The sequence below is a fragment of the Ctenopharyngodon idella genome, chromosome 6 (assembly GCF_019924925.1).
Source record: "Ctenopharyngodon idella isolate HZGC_01 chromosome 6, HZGC01, whole genome shotgun sequence".
NCBI lineage: Eukaryota > Metazoa > Chordata > Actinopteri > Cypriniformes > Xenocyprididae > Ctenopharyngodon > Ctenopharyngodon idella.
In genome coordinates, this window is record NC_067225.1 from 12,940,385 (window position 1) to 12,960,000 (window position 19,616).

The 19,616-nt window shown below is 41.3% G+C and overlaps 1 protein-coding gene across 4 annotated transcripts in view; it reads right to left on the bottom strand.

Moving 5' to 3' along the window:
• Positions 1 to 19,616, bottom strand: part of zeb2b (zinc finger E-box binding homeobox 2b) — a 62,844-nt gene that overhangs the window by 16,199 nt on the left and 27,029 nt on the right. For 2 of the 4 annotated variants that reach the window (XM_051897386.1, XM_051897387.1), the window contains one exon: positions 1,477 to 1,740. In XM_051897386.1, coding sequence (XP_051753346.1) covers positions 1,477 to 1,740 — 264 coding nt within the window. Of the gene's footprint in view, positions 1 to 1,476; positions 1,744 to 19,616 lie in introns of all 4 variants that reach the window. The other 2 variants (XM_051897388.1, XM_051897385.1) reach the window with 1 other exon arrangement.

A 19,616-nucleotide genomic window follows, 5' to 3' on the forward strand; every position in this document is an offset into this window, starting at 1 on the left:
CAACACACACACTTACACACACACACACATCATGGAATTGCAACACAGTGGAATCACAGACATTCCGGCTCCAAGAGGGTTTATCAAATTAAAGGAATGTTCCGGGTTCAATAGGAGTTAAGCTCTATCAACAGCATTTGTGGCATCATGTTGAAAATAATGACAACAACTATGTCACTGACTACCAAAGTGTACTTTAATGCTTCTTTACATAATATTCAAATATATACAAAAAGCGTAATTGCAAATACAGGACTGTAGTTGATTAAGAGTGTGTGGCAGGATTATTATCGTTAAATAAAACTAAAACCATAAAAAAAAAAATAAAAAAAAATTCTGTTACTTATAATAAAAAAAAAAAACTGAAATAAAAAATACTTAAACTTATTATTACTACTATTACTATAATAAAATAAATGTTAACTGAAATAAAATTATTATTATTATTTAACATTTCTAATTTTTGTTGAAGCACTAAAATAACTAAAATTTGAAATTAAAATGAATAAAAACTATAAAGACATTTAAAAAAAAAAAACTAATAAAAATGATAAAAACACAGTTACTAAAACTTTAAATAAAATATTTTAAAATGTAATTAAAATAAAATAAAATTCAAAATATACACAGTAGTAATAATAATAATATCTTGGATCTTGGTTTGCTCGTGTTATTTGCAATGTCTTATGAAAGTGATTCCCATTTCTATGGTATTCCTTGGCATCTCAAACAGTCGGGTCATGAAACGGGTCTTTAGTTCAAAGAAGTGTGAGAAACCCCGGACTAGAGACCGCCGGAAAGGCACGGATTCTCCGAACCGCAGCGACGGGCTGTAAATAATGAAGCCGGCTGCTCTGCTGAAGGAAAATCAGCCTTCATAGTATTCCTAACGCCACAAGCCCGGCTTTTTTTCGGGGGCGTATTAAATTTTTAGACTCCCGAACGCCCCCTCTTTCTCTCGGCTCTGTGCACAGCTAGTTCATTAGCAGAAATGAATAGCGAAGAAGTGCTCATTTAGATGGTCTGTCTTCCATGGGCTCTCACACTCCTATGTTTCTGTCATACGCTTCTAAGAATCATTGACTCTTATTACACATGTAAATGGCTATCATAAAAATAAAAATTTCATTTAAGATTCTTAATGACTTGAGCAGCAGCCTGGCCTCCCTTAATGATTACCTCTCTCCCTCATTAAGAGTATTTATCTCTCTGCGTCTCTGACTGCGCCTCCCGCACCAATGATGCTTGCAGGAGGAAACCGGGAGCCGCGTTTACACGGAGGCGCGACGCTCTGCTATTACTGCAATTACCAATGATGCTCTGCAAACCGGGCCGAATGCGCCTCCGACGATTACAGACGGAAACACACGCGATAATTAAAGAGAGCTGAGAGCAGGTTTCAGCACAATATCTAGCAGAGGGGCGTGTCTTCAATGGAAGGGGCGTGTTTTAGAAAAGGAAGAGGGCGGAGCTCACCGGTACCGTCGATTGATGCACTCAGCAGGTCGTTTTCGTTCCAAACGTTCTCTATTCCGCTGTCCTTCATGTCATCTTCATCATCCAAAGTCTTCCTCAGCAGGGTGTGACCCATGGCCGGGGAGGGTGGGGCCACTGACTCATGATTGACAAGGCTGACCGGACTCCCCGCCCCGTTGAGCAGGCCGTCCTCCTCCGACACCAGAAGTCTGTCTTCTTCTTCCGTCTCTGATCCGGTTTCTACCACGTTCTCATAGTCCAACACTGTCAAAAACACACACACACACACACACACAGATGATCAATATTAACACAAACTATCAATCAGCTGATCATGATCTCATCTACATTTTTAGATATAACTGAGAACTTCATTATAAGCTAAGAAATAAAGGTTAATAAAGGAAGGCCTTCCATGCAGATTTTATTTTCATTTGTGTATTGTTTAATTTTAGTGAGAGCGAGCGCGCACACACACACACACGCACACACACACACAGCGCAGTCTATCTTAACATTCCCCTGTGGACAAAAAGATTACACTAGGCATATCTGTTCCTAACATGATCTTTGGCTAATCCACTGGTCTGCACTTGCCTCCTGAACAACTGCACAACAGGTGCAAATTAAAATGAAAACGGTGTATGTGTGTGCGCATGTGACCTGGGCTGAATACCAATTGACAGGGGAAACAAAACCTTTTCAAGAGGTGTGACCACAAGGGTTTAGACAAGTTCAGACTGAGTAATGCTCTCTGTGAGAGAAAGAACCCACGGAAAGAGAAGGAGAAAGAGGGAGGGAAGAAATAAGAATAGAAAAGCCAAAAGAATAAGTGAGACATTCAAACTTGATGTGTGGTCCAGATATACCTTCAACACATTTACATTCACAACAGCCTTCACACGCTCAGCCACCGGACGCAAGATTTCTGGACAGATTCCACTAGTTTGACCACAGAGCGAAAATAAGAGCCACTTTAACCTGCTGGACACAAATCAGAAACATCTGACGTCCGGGACAGGACGATGTCCTAAATTCACGATTCTGTGCTGCATCGCACAGCTACTGAAATACAGTTTCTTATTTACTAGCACTATTTATTTCAAATGATTGCCATTTTTGCCGTTATACAACACTACCGTTCAAAAGTTCTGCTCAGTAAGATTAAATTGATCAAAAGTGACAGTAAAGACATTTATAATGTTACACAAGATTCTATTTCAAATAAATTCTGTTCTTTTGAACTTTCTATTCATCAAAGAATCCTGAGAAATAAAATGTATGACGGTTTCCACAGAAATCTGAACTGTTTTCAACATTGATAATAATCATAAATGTTTCTTGAGCAGTAAATCATCATATCAGAATGATTTCTGAAGGATCATGTGACACTGAAGCCTGAAAATTCAGCTTTGATCACAGGAATAAATTACTCTTTACTATATATTCACATAGAAAACAGCTGATTTACACTGGAATAATATTTCACTGTTTTACTGTATTTTTGATCAAATAAAAGCAGAAGAATCTTCTTTGAGATTGAAAAATCTTACTGACCCCAAACTTTTAGTGTGTACTTAAACAACTTCTGACTGCCGCATCAGAGGAAATTGTGATGGCATAAAGACACGGCTTTAAATGACTTTGGATGTTAAAATAAGTTCTTAAAACTAATAATAAGCATGTGCTCATGAACAGGTTATGTAAAATGAATATCAGCGACAGAAGGAGAGAAAGACAGAGCAGCAAAAGAGAGAGAGAGAGAGAGCGCTTCTACAAAGTAGAAATGACATCTTGAGAAGTTAAAAACACAATCCATCAACTTTGTACTCGCTGCTGGAAGATTTGAAAAGGCCGATAAATAATGATGGGTTGGGTGGAACTTCAGATGGAGTAAAAACTCCAGAGCGAGCGCATTGTTTGGCTGACAGACGCCGGTATTGTGCTCTTCAACACAATAATTCCAACCTGCTAATGTCACGGCAGCCATTACAGTGATTCCTCACCTCATCTCTAATCAGTCTTTTGTGTTTCCAGAGCGCAGACACAAAGAAGCGATAATGTTTACTTGCCGGCTAAGTTGTCCTCTGATGACACTCTCTATTCGTCGGCGTCTTCTGCGAGTGTCAAAGGGAACAAAGGCGATTACGGCTGCCATTCTGCCGTCGATGCTACCTGCTCCTCTGCTTTTGATTTCAAACAAATAAAAGGAACATCTCTCACTCCGATGCCACAGATAATTAAAATGACATTCCTAATTGCCCCAGTCACCGTTAATGCTGGGCTTAACCTACGCGCCGCTCGCAGACAGGCCTGTCATTTCTACGGCTGATAATCGCAGGGCCGCGCGAGACGGTATTGATTCCGATGGTGGCTTTCTGCACGCACGACACGCATTTACACGTCTATAGACGAGAGGAACTTGTTCAAAGTGAGTCAAAACCAGCTACAGAACTGTTTCTAGGAAGGTCGGTTGACTGAAAGGTTGATAATAAAACTTTGCAATGATGCAAGTTTGAGTAGTGTTAGCTTTTAACACAAATACAAAACAACACAAAAATATTCATGACATCATCCGAGTTTTTGTTCAAAGAAATTCTCTGTAAAATGAGAATATTTTTCCACCTAATATCATCTGGCATAAATTAAACTATCAGTTGTGTAAAGAAAACATGGCAATCTGTTTGATATGTCTCACCTCGACCTGTCTGAGTAGGAGATACATCAAGAAAACAATAAAATCTGTCTGTTTGTCTTTAAAGAAAGAGCTCCACGCTGGAAAATCTCTTTAAAATCCAATTATTTCTCATGTCGACTGCAAGAAAAGGCCTCAAAATGAAGCCAGAAATACAGGCAGACAAAATGATGTACAAAAAAGTGAAGCCCCCCCAAAAAACACAAAGTATCCTGCTTTCTTTTCCTCTGACGTTTCATTCAGTCCAGTAATCCACACGAGTCTGAGGCGTTCAGAGCTCCAGGGTCGGTTTCTCTCGAGCCCAAGCTGAGGTCTGGCCTGTAGATGAGCCTCGAGACGAGTCCGTGTGTGTGTGTGTGTGTGTGTGTGTGTGTGTGTGGAGGTGACAGACTCCCCGCAGGTAAACCTACACACTCGTGTCATCAGGGCTGATGGGAGGAGACATGAACCGTGCTGCAAGATAACGGCCCTCGGCATGCCGCCTCACACATGCAGATCACCTGAACGGAGCTCTAACGACCAGCTTCAACACTCACATTCTCCCTGAACTTTAGTTTGTGATTCCAAAAGCCAATGATAATCTCTCCTCTGAAAGGAAACTATTTTTGGTAACAGTTTATAATGCTTAACATTAGTGAACTACATTAGTTAACTTGAACTAACAATGAAAAAGCATTTATTAATCTTAGTTCATGTTAATTTCATCATTTACTAATATAGAGTTTCATATAAAAGCAACGAATGGAAACAAAACCAAACTTAGCTTGCAAGATAAAAAGATGCTTGTTTTGATAAACATTATAGTTACACATTATGTTTCTTAAAATCTGTATATTATTTATTTAATGGACCTGAGCTGACATCAACTAACAATGAACAGCTGTGTTTTATTAACTAACGTTGACAAAGATTAATAAAAACTGCAACAAATGTATCACTTATTGTTAGTTAATGCATTAACTTTAGGGACCTTATTGTAAAGTGTTACCAAATTTACCCAATTTATAAATATATCATTTTTATCTCAACAAAAGCAGCATTTTTTCTTCTCCAGAGGGAATTTGCAAGTCAGTTTTTAATTGTTTCCATTGGTTGTCAATGCAATCCCAAAGGAAAATGTTTTTGCTCATTCAAACGAGTCAGTGAGAGTTTAGAGATATAAAATGAATGTGGAGATCAGCTCAGATCATTTGATGAGAAATGATTGAGTTCATACTGAGACCAGTCTGAGCACAGTTTGATCACTGGAGAAATCTTTCCAACTATAATGCTTATCAACAACAAGAATCTTTGCAAAACCAGGCTGATATGGGGGTTCAACCCCACAACGCCTCAAGAAAAAAGAAAGAGTGAAAGAAAAGGAAAGGGGGTGGTGTGGTGAAGAGAAAGGGACAGAAGGGCAGCAGCCGAGAGCGAACAAAGGACGAGTGAGAGAGTGAAGCAGCTTTGAGAGGCCAATGAATGGAGAAACTCAGCGATGTGTAAAACAACTCCTGTGTCTGTGTGCGGATCCGGGACGGGGCGGGCGGGAGTGTTTCAGGAAGGGGGTGGATATGTTCAATAATTTCTGCCGTGAGGCGGCCACAGTAGCCGGACTCTAATTGAATTAAAGTCCCATTTATTTTGCGGAGCCGGAGCAACAGGCTGGGAAGTCTGAAGGTTTAGCCGCTCGGACTGGACTGGCCCGTCCCGGCTCGCTTCCACCATCTGTGCCTGCTCCGGGACGCCCCCCTCCAAACCATCAGCCAAAAAACATGCACACAAAAGACCTCCCGGCCACCCCCGGATGAGTGACGCGAGAAAATCAGGGCCAACAATACAGAAAACAGAGTCCAGATGACGGAAAACCCATCAATGCATCTTAAAAATAATGTGTTTATGCCACGTTTGTGTATGTATTGAACACTGTTGCTGTGAATTGTGCCAAATCAAGTAATGATATAACATTTTTTTGAAATTGTATAGGTAGCACAAGTTGAGCCTGATCGCAAAATGTAGGTTTTTATATGAATTATGTCCAACTTTATCCATATACATACAGTATACTCATGTAGGGTGATACATAATATAGCAAATCTCAACTGCTTGATTGCTTAAATCAGCACAAAATATAACCGTATTATCACTATATTATAAACATTATTATAAACATATTATAAGCATTAACATCATGACATCAAACAATGTGTGTTGAAATAGTAACACTTTATTTTACAGTGTCCTTGATAAATGTTACTGTATTAATAACAGTAAAATATGCATAATTACATGCAACTAACCCTCAACCAAACTCCAACCGTATAGTAAGTACATGATGTTAATTAATATTATTCAGTACTTAAATATATAATTACTCTGTAACAAGGACACCTTAAAATAAAGTTTAGCCATAAGTGCTACATAAAAAAATGTGGCTTGACTTCAACTTTTCAAAATGAACAAAATTATACAGTATTTTTTTTTCACAGTAAAAGTGTTTGTAAATGTAAGCATTAACTGACATTGTGTGCAATTGTATTATTTGTTTTTATGCTTGTGAGTCGCATTCCATGTATGAAAAGTGCTATACAAATAAATGTATATTATTATTATTTTTAAATAGAAAACTTTGCATTAAATGAAAGAGCATTTCTGCATTTTTAGGGCAGTGGAAAGTCAAAATCTGAACTTCTGTCCCCAAAAAAGGCAGTAAGACTCCTGCGGACGGCGGCGTGGGGACGGGGGCATCTGCACAGGTGAGCGCGGGGTAACGGGTATCTCCGGCTCTCACATCCGTCAGGCAAAGGAAAGGTTAAAATTAGAAAATTTAATTTATTTGATAATTTCCCAGAATAATTAGAGTTAATATGGGTTAATTAATATGCAAATCTCTCAGCAGATGTTCGACAGTGAGTGTTGCACGCGGAGGCAGCCCGTTCGCTCTCCCGCATGCGTTTGGCTGTCAGTTAGTGACCGTAATTGCCGTAACTAACCAAATACACACAAAACCTTCAGCGGGATAAAACGCTTTCTGCCCCAGTCCCGGCACACCGCCACTTCTCTAGCACAAAGACGCACAATTTCTTATTTTCTCTCGTCTGAAAGGGCCTTTTATGCGGCGGTCGTTTCAGTGGTGAATGAGGCGAACGTTCAGCACGCTTCACGCTTTATATTTTCCATAAACGTGTATAAATATAAAAGACGAACAGAACGACACCTGCTCTCGGGGTTGTTGCTGTCTTCCCACCTAAATATGTTCAGATGGGGCCGTTTACGTGCCGCCGCGGTGAATGAACAGGATGAGGGAACGTGGAAATGCTCCTCGACTCTTTTCAACCAGGTTGCTCATCAAATATTGATGCAACTCCAAAAAGTCCTCAGCTGTGATCGCTTTAGTGCGTATTTGACTGCAGCAGATCTCTGAGCGCTGTTAAAACTTTCATACACACACATACACAGGCGAACAAGTCTTTCACTGATGTTTACCTGAAAAACACTCATACAGCAAGAACGAAACGTGTCACACGAAGGCTTGTGAACTGGTCGATTTCACCTCAACTTTCAGCATAGTCAAACTTCTATAGCTTCTATATGGAACCTTAAAGTGTTCTGTAAGGCCTTATATTTCAGCGGTTCCCATCATTGGATCATTTTATGAATTTAGTTTTAATTCATTATTTTAATTCATTTTTACTTTTAATTACATTTTATGAATTCAAGAGCTTGTAAGCATACTATATCACAAGAAAAAAAATAAATAAATAACCCATTAAACATGAAAGAATTGTGCAACATTTCTCCTTATATAGAACCTCTTTGGGTTCTAGTCAAGAACCCCACTGAACCTTTTTAGCTAAACTATAGACTAACAACACGTGTACAACAAATTTACATTAAATACAACTAATAGAACTAGAAACATTCTAATATATAAAACAGAGTCAAAAGCATAGTGATGAAAAGCAGCTTTTAACAAAAAAAAAAAAAAAAGATTCTGAGAATTTTGTGGAGTCAAATGAATGTAGGAAATCACTTGATACCGTTTAGCTGAATAATTATAATATTTGACTGCAGAATGCCAGCATTGACCAATCACAGAGAGCCGTGTAATCAGGTCTGTTAATGCAGTTGATCTTCTCTCGGTGGAATACTCGAGGTCTCTTCCAGGGGTAAACGCCTCGCTGCCCTCCCCACCCAAACGCTCTTTTACAACAGACAGACACAAAGACACTGGAGCGGTGGACGCCTCCTTCCCTGCCCCCTCTCCTCCTGTCTCTCTCTCTCTCTGTCTGTCTGTCTGTCTGTCTCTCACTCACGCGGGCAGGTAGTGGAATGCGCTGACGGCCGCAGTATGTCGTGTTGTTGGGTTGAGTGGGTGCGGCTGTCACAGTGCAGTGTTATCAGCCAGACAAACTATTTAATAAGAGTGAGGCATTTGATCTGCTCTGTATCTCACACACACACCCCTACCATTTATATGAGGACATGTGTTGTGTAACTTTCCCGGCAAAACATTCCAGCAAATTTCTGTGGACAAAAAACTTCTGATCTGTGACCGTGACTACAGATTCATGACACACTTGAGAAGTGATCACATCCACGCTGCATTTCAACACAGAGATATTCACAGCAGCTAAAGAGCCATACGGTCTATTTTAATAAAATAGATATCTATAAAAATAAATAAATCACACTAAGTACATGCAAATTCAAATGTAAGCAATCGCAGAAAAATTAATTTTGCCACCGCTGATTAAAACATTAATACATCTATATACTGTATTTCCCAGATCTGCTATTGCGAACGTATTTCACCTCGTGCGAGATTAATAGGAGCGCTGCAATAACATATAGCTCTGTCACAGCAGATTACTGTGTGTTTGGAGTAATAATGGCTAAACACAATCTGAAATGTAATTATACTCAGTAACGGGATCATTTGACTGTGATTTGCTTTGATATAAATAAAGAATGAGCATATGGCAGACAAAGGTAAGGTGTGTTTTCTTTTCTTTGGAATAATGTGCACTGATGAATCATTCACAATACGAGCAGGAACGTCTGCTAAGCAAAGTAAATAGAGTGAGTCTTTACACGAGCACAGGACAGAGTAGCTCTTCGTTCTGTGTTCGGTACATATATATTTTCTTTCTTATTCTGCAGTGCTGAACTATCAGGCGGACACTGAGATAAGTACACGCTGAGAACAGCGTTTTGAGCCGCTCAAGGTTGCGCCGCATTCCTGGCCCGCAGTCCAGCGCAGAATAACCTTTGGAAAGAAAACCTTTATCTCTGTCCGACAGAGTCCCACCTGAAAATCAGCAGGAGTTTCTCCAAATCAAATATGTTTAAATAAGACTGTTGTGGGGAGGAATACACAACTGGTCATTTCTAAAGAACATCTTCACACTTTGGCACTTCCCCATAGGAAAGAAAAGTCAAGTATTTCTCCTACTGTAGATGGCAATGAGAGCAAATGGAGACTGAGAAGAAGACAATAGTATTGTCACATCTGCGCTCAAATTTGCCACGATACCAAAGTCTGCAATCAGAAATTCCCATTAAATTCACCTAAGATCAAATGATCAGAGCTGCAATCTTCATTCATTTGTGTCTATTTTTAATTCAGCTGAAAAAATAAAAAAAAAATTAAACATATCAAAGAAAGAGCAATCTGAGGCTTTTTTGTTTTGGTTTTCTCTGGGTCTGTCAGAAGTGAAGAAAAGGAAACGCCATTTATCAACCTGATGCTGTAAAATACGGAGGCCTTTCTGTCCGTATGAATGGAAAATTAATAAAATAATATAGTGCGCAGGCGGGGGGTGAAAACAGCCTCTTGGACGTCTTCCAGGCCTCTGCGAGGGGGTCACGGGGGGGTCGCATTCATTGTGGGGCCGAATTTTCCTGATGCGTTCCGGGCACAAAGAGAGGGTGAAATCCGTGCGAGGGCAGGTTTTGGGAAAAGCATCTGTGCTCAGGTCGATTACTGTCATAAAACTCTGCCAGCGCCCAGCTGGGGGTCAGACGGAGAGAGAGGGAACGGGGGGGCAGAGGTCCTCAGATGGTATAAAGATCAGAGCAGGACTATCCAGGTGAGAGGTAGAACCCCCCGGCCAGCCCAATCTGAGCTGCTCATTCAGATGCTAATGAGAGGGTAGAACACATCTGTTCCCCCCCCACCGCTCTGGGTCTTTGTCACCTGAAAAGCTCCCCACCAGGTATCAAACAAGCTGCAGGAAACAGCCCCTTTTCATCCTGTTACCTCCGTTCTCCAATCAGCAAATGAGGCCCTGGTGACAACAGGGGCCCCCAAGAGCCCGACGGGGCCACCGATGCCCCACACGCACCTGACACAGTTACACAGCCCAATTAACCCTTGCTCACTGACGAACACCAGCAGCTCGCTGTTTAACTCAACCAGTCGGTTTAAATGCATGTTCACCACAAACCATTTGCCAACCACATACTTGATATTCTGTCATCGATTAGCTCTGGAAACGAGTTCAACTTGGTAAATGTCCCTGCACATTACTAATACATGATGGTAGCGCAGCGCAAAGACATTTGATTTACTGCGTGTTCTCTCACCTGCCTTTTCACTGCCGTTTTGAGAAACACACCAACGTGTTTAATTAGAGCTGGATGCTGCGATCGCCCCACGCTCTGTCACACAAGACCCATGCGCAGCTCAACCCAAATAACGACCTGAGACAGACAGCCCCGCGGCACGCTGGCGGACCCCCCGCCAAGCTTTCTTATGCTAAATGCGCCTCTCCTAAGCCTAATCTTCAGCTGGGCTGCTTAAACACAACAGCACGCTGCACCTTTACTGCAGAACGGAGGCCGTTAGCATGACAAAGATGCTCATATTCATATGCTGAACGTTGAGACAATGACCCACACTACATAATACATCATATCTGCGTTTAGAGCTGAAAAATATCTGTAAAACTGCAGCCAAATCAAGTAACAAGGATTTTGTTTGAAATACACTGATATAAAGGGTCACACAAAATAGTGACATTTTCATGCTGGTCTAGCAAAACTTTGATCAAGCATACAAAACCCAACATGCATGCTATTCATTTCAATAGGGAAATATTACAGAACCATATATACCTGTATAAAGTCAGCATGAAATCTGTTTTCTAAATGCATGTTATAGATCTTATTGTGAGCAATTCATGATTGCATGTTTCTTTCTTTTTTTTTTTTGACCTTGTAATGTTTAATCAAAATATCATAACTGGACCTTCTAGTGAAAACCACAGGCTTCTCTCTATTGATATATGCAGGACTTCGCCAATCATTTAGTGCATTTAAACTGCACTCCTTTCTTACAATTGACCACAAGCTCGCATCCAGACCTCCATCCAATCAACAACCGATGCATAGAACCAAGTCGGTGCCCTACATTTCTTGGATGTACATCACAATATGGAAGAAAAGATCTGTCGCTACTTCCATGTCTCGACTTTAAAAAGACTCTACCTAATGCATAAATCTAATGTTTAGCCGCAATACTTTTTTGTGAGGGTAAGGATAAAGGTAGCATCAAAGCTCTAGTCTTTCTGCCAGCGGTGCACCACAATGCAAGCATGTTCCTTACAAAACTGAGCGTTCCCTGTTCTCTTTCGGTGTACAGAGGGGCCGCAGAGAGTTGCGCAGCACAGTTCAGTGGGTAAAACTGGAAGTTTTGATGTCCTGTCCACCTCTCTGGCTCAGTTCTCCGAGCGTTTCCCTCCGAGCCATTCTCTTTTGATCACAGGCATGAAAGCCGTTTCTTGTGAGAGTGCAGGTACCAGGGGTACGGCTAGGTGCTAATTAGCTCAGCAGGATAATTGATGTGTAGATTACACCGCGAACAAATGCCTCGACTTGTTTGTTCTTCTCACTTTTCCTCCCCCCTTACCTCTGCCCTAATGAACAGTACCTGCCTCGTTAAAACCACGCTAATGCGAGGATATATGCGCGGGGAGGGCTTTCCCCAGGTGGAAATACCTTTCAGAGCGAGCGTGCACAAATGCGCTCCCACGTGCACGCTCCTGACCTGCAGAAATGCCTCTGCTGAGCGCAGGGATTTATGCAGGCAGCTCAAAGAATTTAAAAAGGAAACAATTTCTAAATGAAAGGCCGTGCCATTAGAGTACCAATGGAGTTCTATTGTTACACCCCTGTAATGCCATTTCCTTCATCTTTTGTCTCAGAGAGGCTATTATTAGCGGCCTCTCACAGCTGCGTATCCGTTCAATAGGGTTTGAATTTGGTCATTAACAAGTGAATATCAGCAAACACATTTGTGGAGCCCCTGCCATTGCTAATAAACTAACAATGAGTACAAGCCTAATTGGGAAATGCAATGAAGAAATGGAGGCAAGGTGCCTGAGGTAAGGAAAGACAGCGGAAGAATAGACAGGTCATTATGAGGACGGATGTGGAGAGAAAAAGGTGAACAGTTGAATTGTCGCCTCCTCGCAGTTCCCACGGACAGCTATAATCCGTCTCTCGCTAGTTTACACGTTAAACACGTTATTGTGATTATGGACTCCCGCTTTCTCAGTGGTTCTACACACACAAAGTGCACACACACACACACACACTGGGACCACGTCTACGCCTGCGAGCCATCCGTGTGTTCTCCCAGACAGTTGACGGGTCTCCGGGTCAGAGGTTTCCCTCTCCTTGGCCGTTCCATGCACTTCCTGTCTGAACTGAATTCCCTGCAGCCACTTTCAGACCGGAAGTCTTTGTTAACCACTGCCTTCATTATTTGCTCTGTATAAACTTGCAGAAATTTGCTACCAAAAAATAAATAAAAAAATCCACTCTGGTCTGTTAACCCTAAAAATGAGGGAATTCACTAACAATGAATGAAGAGTGTCTACTGATGCTGTTATTATTCATAACAAGCCTCGTTCACACAGAATATGTTTGTTCTGGAGACACTTACTTAATTGAAGTCTGAGACAGAGACTTGTGCATTTGCATTTATACATTTGGAAAATGCTTAAAAAGTAGACATTTTCTCAATTAAAGTTGGTCAAGCTGGAATGAAAAAGGGCTCCAACATTTAGTGAATTCACCCCACAGAGTTTCAAGATGGAAGTCCAGCTAAAATCCAAACTGCTAACTTTTTGCTTTCTCCAAACTAAGCCAACAGGGATCTAATCCTCCAACAAACTCCATAAACACACTCCTCCTGCTTTAAGAAAGTGCAAGGAACCATTTTTTCTCTCGATATTTCTGTGCTTAGACCGCACCATAATCATCTTATACACGCTTTTCTTTGTTTGGGGATTTTCACGTTTCTCCTTCCAGAGAGATAAGCAACACAATAATGAAAGCTTTAATTACCCCACCCCTCTGCCCGCTGAAGGACGCGAGACTGTGTCATCACGGAGGGGGGAAGCAGATTGTGCCAGAGCTAAGAAAAACTGCATTTGGACTTCTAGCCGAAACAAGAAAAAAAAAATAAAAATAGTAGTCGGGCAAACTGGCACTTTCCATCACCAACCTGATAATTCTCCCTCCATCCCTCACCCTGGAGGTCTTTTGTTTTCCCCTCCCGCTTCCTGTCACCATCTCGGCATAGAATCAAACGACAGCAGGGTTTACTTTTCTGTCTCAAAGAAAGATAGACAGAGAGAGAGAGAGAGAGAGAGAGAGGAAGACGGGAGTGATTTGGTCAGGGCTAGGGGTTTCACTGGGTCACAGGAAACCTGGACTATGCAGATGTTTAACAAAAGCCTTTCATCTTCTCCAGCTTTCCTGAACTTCCAAGTGACGGGGACTTTTAAGCATAGAGCTGATAATGAAACCTCTTCTCTTTCAGCAGTAGATATGAGGCCTTTTTATCCAAACTATACGATCCTGCTATCAACATTAACAAACGCAAAACAGGTAATTAGAGCTGAGGAAATGCATAACTGAGTTTCCTGCATGTGATTCAGGAGTGAAACTGCTCTATTGCTATATCTGCTGTAAAAATATATTGGCAGATTGTGAATCCATCCATCTCTAGTGAATAAATGAAATTCTGGAAAGCACATAACCTATAACAGAAAGTACGCCATTTGTTGGACTTCATTGGCTGTTTTGTTATTTTCAGGAGGACAGTCAGTATCACAGGCCTCCCACCAGCTCATCTTTATTAAAGACTGTCTACTGACACTCATAATAACCGGCTAAAGGACGGAGAGGGACATCCACCTGAGGACCTGGAGAAAAGCAGGATAAAGCCGTGAGGTGAGAGAACACACAAAAAGGGCCGCTGCTACTGAAAGCTTTTATTTGTGTCGGGCTTGTTTCTTTTTTGGTTTATGTGTGTGTGAGCCTGTTTGTTACTGCGGCTCTTATCAGTGCTGGTGTATGTGTAAGGTGTGAGAGGATGAAAGCCGTGTGGGTGACAGGAACTCAGCTGCGGCAAGGCAGAAAGAAACTAATCAGCCTTTTACAGCTTGAACCGAGGCGGTTAGGTAGCCTCGCACTAACCGCACACGCGCTAGCTCTGTCACCGCTACAAATTGGCTTCTTACAGAACTCAAGGTGCCAACGGACCATTAGACGCACAAAAGCAAGAGTTTTACTAGCGTCTCATGTGGGGAAAAAAACACCTCTGCACCTCCCCGCCGAGTAAAACACACACTGTCTGTTGCTCATCAGGGATGTTTGGAGCTCTGGAATATCTCTGTTCTGCCGGAGCCAAGATGTTTTTTCACAGGATAAAATGTTCAAAATGCCTCTCTTCTTTCAGTAAAGTCTATAGAATCAACAATATCTATTTACACACCTTTACAAGACCTGAATTCGAGAGTAAATAAGAACGCAGCTTCTTTAAGCACTACACCAATGTGGCTTTATCCTCTAATGGCTTGAAAATAAATCAGACGCGCGCACACGCACCTGCGGTAAACAGGTTGACAGAGAGAGGAAGCTGTCACCAATTAGCGGCAGTGCTAATCTGGTTGTGTCGAGAGGATTATACTCCGTCCTGGTGGGACGGGGAGAAATTTCATTTCCTGTGTGCCGTTCGTAGACTCTACCTGAGTCAGCGGAGCTGTGCACGTCAAATCCGTGCTGAGATAACGGTTAATCATCTCTCGCCTTGAGAAACTGTTTCCCTCCACTGGGCCGAGCACACAACACTTCATTCCTTCTGAAAACACACGTGAAAATGTGACCTAACCTCTCACCAACGCCAACGCAGGAAACACAGACGGGGAGACTCTGCCTCCCAGAATTCCTCGAGATGTTTCACTGTGTTATCTTGACTGCCATTTTAACTAGTTAACAAGGTTCATGCTGACTTCAAGATCTCCTGGGGAGTTCCTGCGTATGAGTTCAGAAGTCGTAATTGTGTTCAAGTGATTTTGGCCTGAATAAATTGGGTGTGTTGGGCAATTTCATAGCTAGCTAGCCATCTTAAAACCTAGTTAAATTAGTCATAATTTTTATATTGCCAATATTACTTCTACCAACATTTGAACATACCAAAACTTGAACCTATACATATAATTCACTGCAGTTTCCAGCAGAAATGAACACTAGTGGCAGTAAAACATCAACTATCTTTATTCCTTCTGCATTATTTGTAAACTAATACGCTTTGACGTTTGCATCACATAACCAGCTCCATATGTGTGGCTTTTCTGTCATAGTAAACTTGCTTAGTAGCTCACCTGGTACAGCATTGCACTTGTGAATGCATTTTTATCTCACATTTGCTTTTGTTTACTCCATCAGTTAGGTTTAGTGGTACTTTTTTTCAAACACAATACAGCATTAACCTTTTAGTGTCACTCACCGAACATTTAATTATTTTTATGATACGCACAACAACCAATGTAATAAAATGTTGCCACTTTCACGTTCATCTGTTTTGGATAAAACTGAACATGCTTTTAGTGTCACTCAATGGACATTTCACTTTTGAGCCTGGGTTGAGTATTTTATAGTAAACCCAACAGCTCTTTTTTTATTAACAGTACACAATGCATACAAGTTAAACTATACAGTAAATATTCACAATTACACTTTAAAGTCAAATTTTCAAACCACTTTACTTCAGTAATGTGTTTTCCGAAACAAAATATGCAATGAGATAAAAAGGCAGACACTTGAATTTATTACTAAAGAATTGATTGAATTGATTGGTGTTTCAACAACCATTCAATCATTTCTTCAGTGATAAATAAGACTAAATAAGAGGTAATGATGATGTTATCTGAAAAGAAAAGTTGTTTTTTGCTGTTTTGTTGTTGTTTGTTTTGGAATAAGGTGGAATAATACGCCCTAATTAGTGTGTGAGATTAGAATTGGTACAGCCCAATAAGAGATGCAATTTTATTGCACTATAGTATTATGCAAATTGGGTCACTGCCACTACACCACTGAGTCTCTGAAACATGGTTGTGATCGGATCAGATTCTGATGAGAGATTATGAAGATAAACATTCTACTACTCTGAACAAATGCTACCAACACAAAAGTACTTTCAACAATGACTACATTTAATCATTTACACTACAAATGTGTTAAGAGTGTGAGTTACAGTACTAGTGGTTAACCTGAGTAAAAACCAAAGACAATGCGAGAGAGGCGGGGGTGCTGAGCTCATTGTATGAAGTGTTGAGCTGTATGTGAGAGATAACAGTGAAACATAGATTCAGGCCAGAGAGGTTAGAGGTACAAGTGTTTTATCACGTTGTTTTGTTCCTGGGAAAATCAGACGCAGAGTCATGCATTCAACCGCCATGAAGGACGAGTATCTCTGAACACAACACTTCACAGGCACTGCGACGTGTGTGTGTGTGTGTGTTTGTGTTTGCACGCTTACAAGCTCTGTGTGGTTTATCTGTGTCAAATCGCATACATGCAAATAAATACTCTCAGTTTTAAAGTGTTTTACAGATTCACTACAGTGAATTTTGACAGCACTTCCTCACATTAGATCTTCACTGTTGGTTTTTGTCTTTATTTCATTATTTTGAGCTGAAAACACACACGCTCCTGAAGCGGGAGAGAAAGTGTCCATCTGTCTGAAATTTAAGCAGCCTACACTGACACAAATTCCCAGAGAGAGGAGTGATTTCCTCAGGTTTAACTAAATAATTTATGATCACCTCACTTTAGCATGATGAAGCAATTTTAGCTTGTACAGCTACACACACACACACACACACACACACACTAAAGAGGGTGAAAGATAGAGAACGAACGAGAGACTTCCTGAATATCTGAATAATTCAAACTTCTAGATGAGAGGAACTGAGAAATGTTACTTTTCAAATTCTCAGGAAATTCTCAGTCTGTTAAAACAGGAGTGACCGCAGAACTGGACAGTCAGAGTCACATGACTGTCCTGTCCACTAACACTCAGAACCGTGTTCGGAATAGAATACTACTTACTTAATGCATACTGATAAACGTCTCAAACAGTATCATGCTACATCACATCACAAGTCGCAAGTTGTAGTGCGGCCTAAATGCGGAAGCAATCGTGCACAGAATTCATTGTCTAAAAAGACATTTTTACACAATCCACGAATGCTTCAAGCAATGATCAAATAAGCAGTCAAAACAGAGATGATCACACCTGTAAATTCAGATACTGCATACTGCAGAATAAGGATGGAGAGCATGTTAGTATGCTTCTCCCAACATAGCCACTGGCTGCATCCCAATTCACATACTATCCATCCTAAACAGTGTGCCAGATTATAATTAGTGCAGACCAATTATAGATGGTATACTATCTGAGCACTGTGCATTTTTTAGGTGTGCATCCATGCATGCTTTTTGGTGAATATTATCCACAACAAAGTGGTCTGTGGTATCAGGACGCAATTATACGGCACTGTAGTACTATGCAAATTGGGTCACCACCACTACAGCAGTATATATATGTGAAACACGAGCATCTGCAAAATCACAAGCAACTACGGCTGGCACGGGGAGGTGATTGGACTCATTGAGGAAAAGATCTGATTAGCTGAATGGACCCGAGTGGCCCGTTTAAGAGAACAAGAGATGTGCGGCAGACAGAAGTGAGGAAATTGGAGGTGTTGTAACATTAGAAGGTCAGATTGGTTTTCCTCTGAGGGATTCGTGAGTCAACAGCCCCTCCGGCTTCCTGTCAGCGCTCTGAACGAAACCACCAGGGAACGCTGCCCCTCGAACCCGACACGACTGGCTCACAGGAGAACAAAATACAAACCCGCTCTTATCAAAGTGTGGCGAAATGCAAAAGAAAGCGAAGACAGTGATGTCCCGCAGGTTGTGGGTTTGATTCCCTGGGAACATACTGGTCAAACGTATATTTCTTGAATGCATCGTGGATAAAATGCAAAACATGCAAACACAGTCAGAAGGAACATAACAGGTGCGGCTCCGAGTTGCACTTGACCTTGTTCAACCTTTCCAGTCATGAATTCCTGGAGGATTCACTGGGCTGGGATGAATTCTGAGCGGAAGAAGGTCAAACAGTCAGCGAACGGATCTTTGCATAGTATTTGGCAGAAACATCTAAATGCACCCATTCCAAAATCACAGACCAACTGCAAAACGCTCATAGAGAAAATACTAGCAGGGCAGATGCGGCAGCAAAAAGACAGAAAAGAAGTTGAGTAGAGATTGAGTGAGGGGGAGGAAGAGAAATGGAAGATTAAGCTGAATATGTGTTAACTTTCATCGTGTAGGTTAGTGCTGGATATTTACAGGCCACGTTGGCTAAACAAAGACTGATATGCTGAGAGACCATCATAAAAATCAATACATCAGTAAACCCCCACCTGCATCGGCCCTCTGTGTGTGTGTGTGTGTGTGTGTGTGTGTGTGTGTGTGTGTGCATAGATCACGTTTCTAAGGCTTCTGCCTACGCCATGATCAGAGCAAGAGAGCAAAACCTTCTGGGATTCTGCAGAGGACCAGCCCACACACACACACACACACACACACACACACACACACACAAACACAAACACGCGTGTGTTTGCATGCGGCCTGTAGCCTTCAGAAAAGGCTCTTCATGAAATAAGGTTATAAGAACTCCTTGTTATGAGATGCATGTATATAAATGTCTGCTTTATGGTTTATAGAGTACGATTTGTATTTATTTATTTGGCCCAAGAGTGTCGTATCCAATTCAGTATTGCTTTTAGGCAGCAAGACACTCAAAGTGACGTGATATTGTGAATATAGTCACAGATAAAAGGTATTTGCCATATTCGACACAGAAAAGTAACCAGAAAATTAGTCTGTAAACTAAACACAAGACTGATGAAGTCAGGACAGACCTTTAGATTCTCTTACAGACACACAACCACACACACACACACACACACACACACACTAATAAAATCCACTGTGTGTGTGTGTGTGAGATGTGGGTGAGGGTCTGTTTTAGGCCCCGAGGGCTTATGGGATACATCGAGAGAGAGATTTGGTCAAACAGTGTGGCAGATATGAG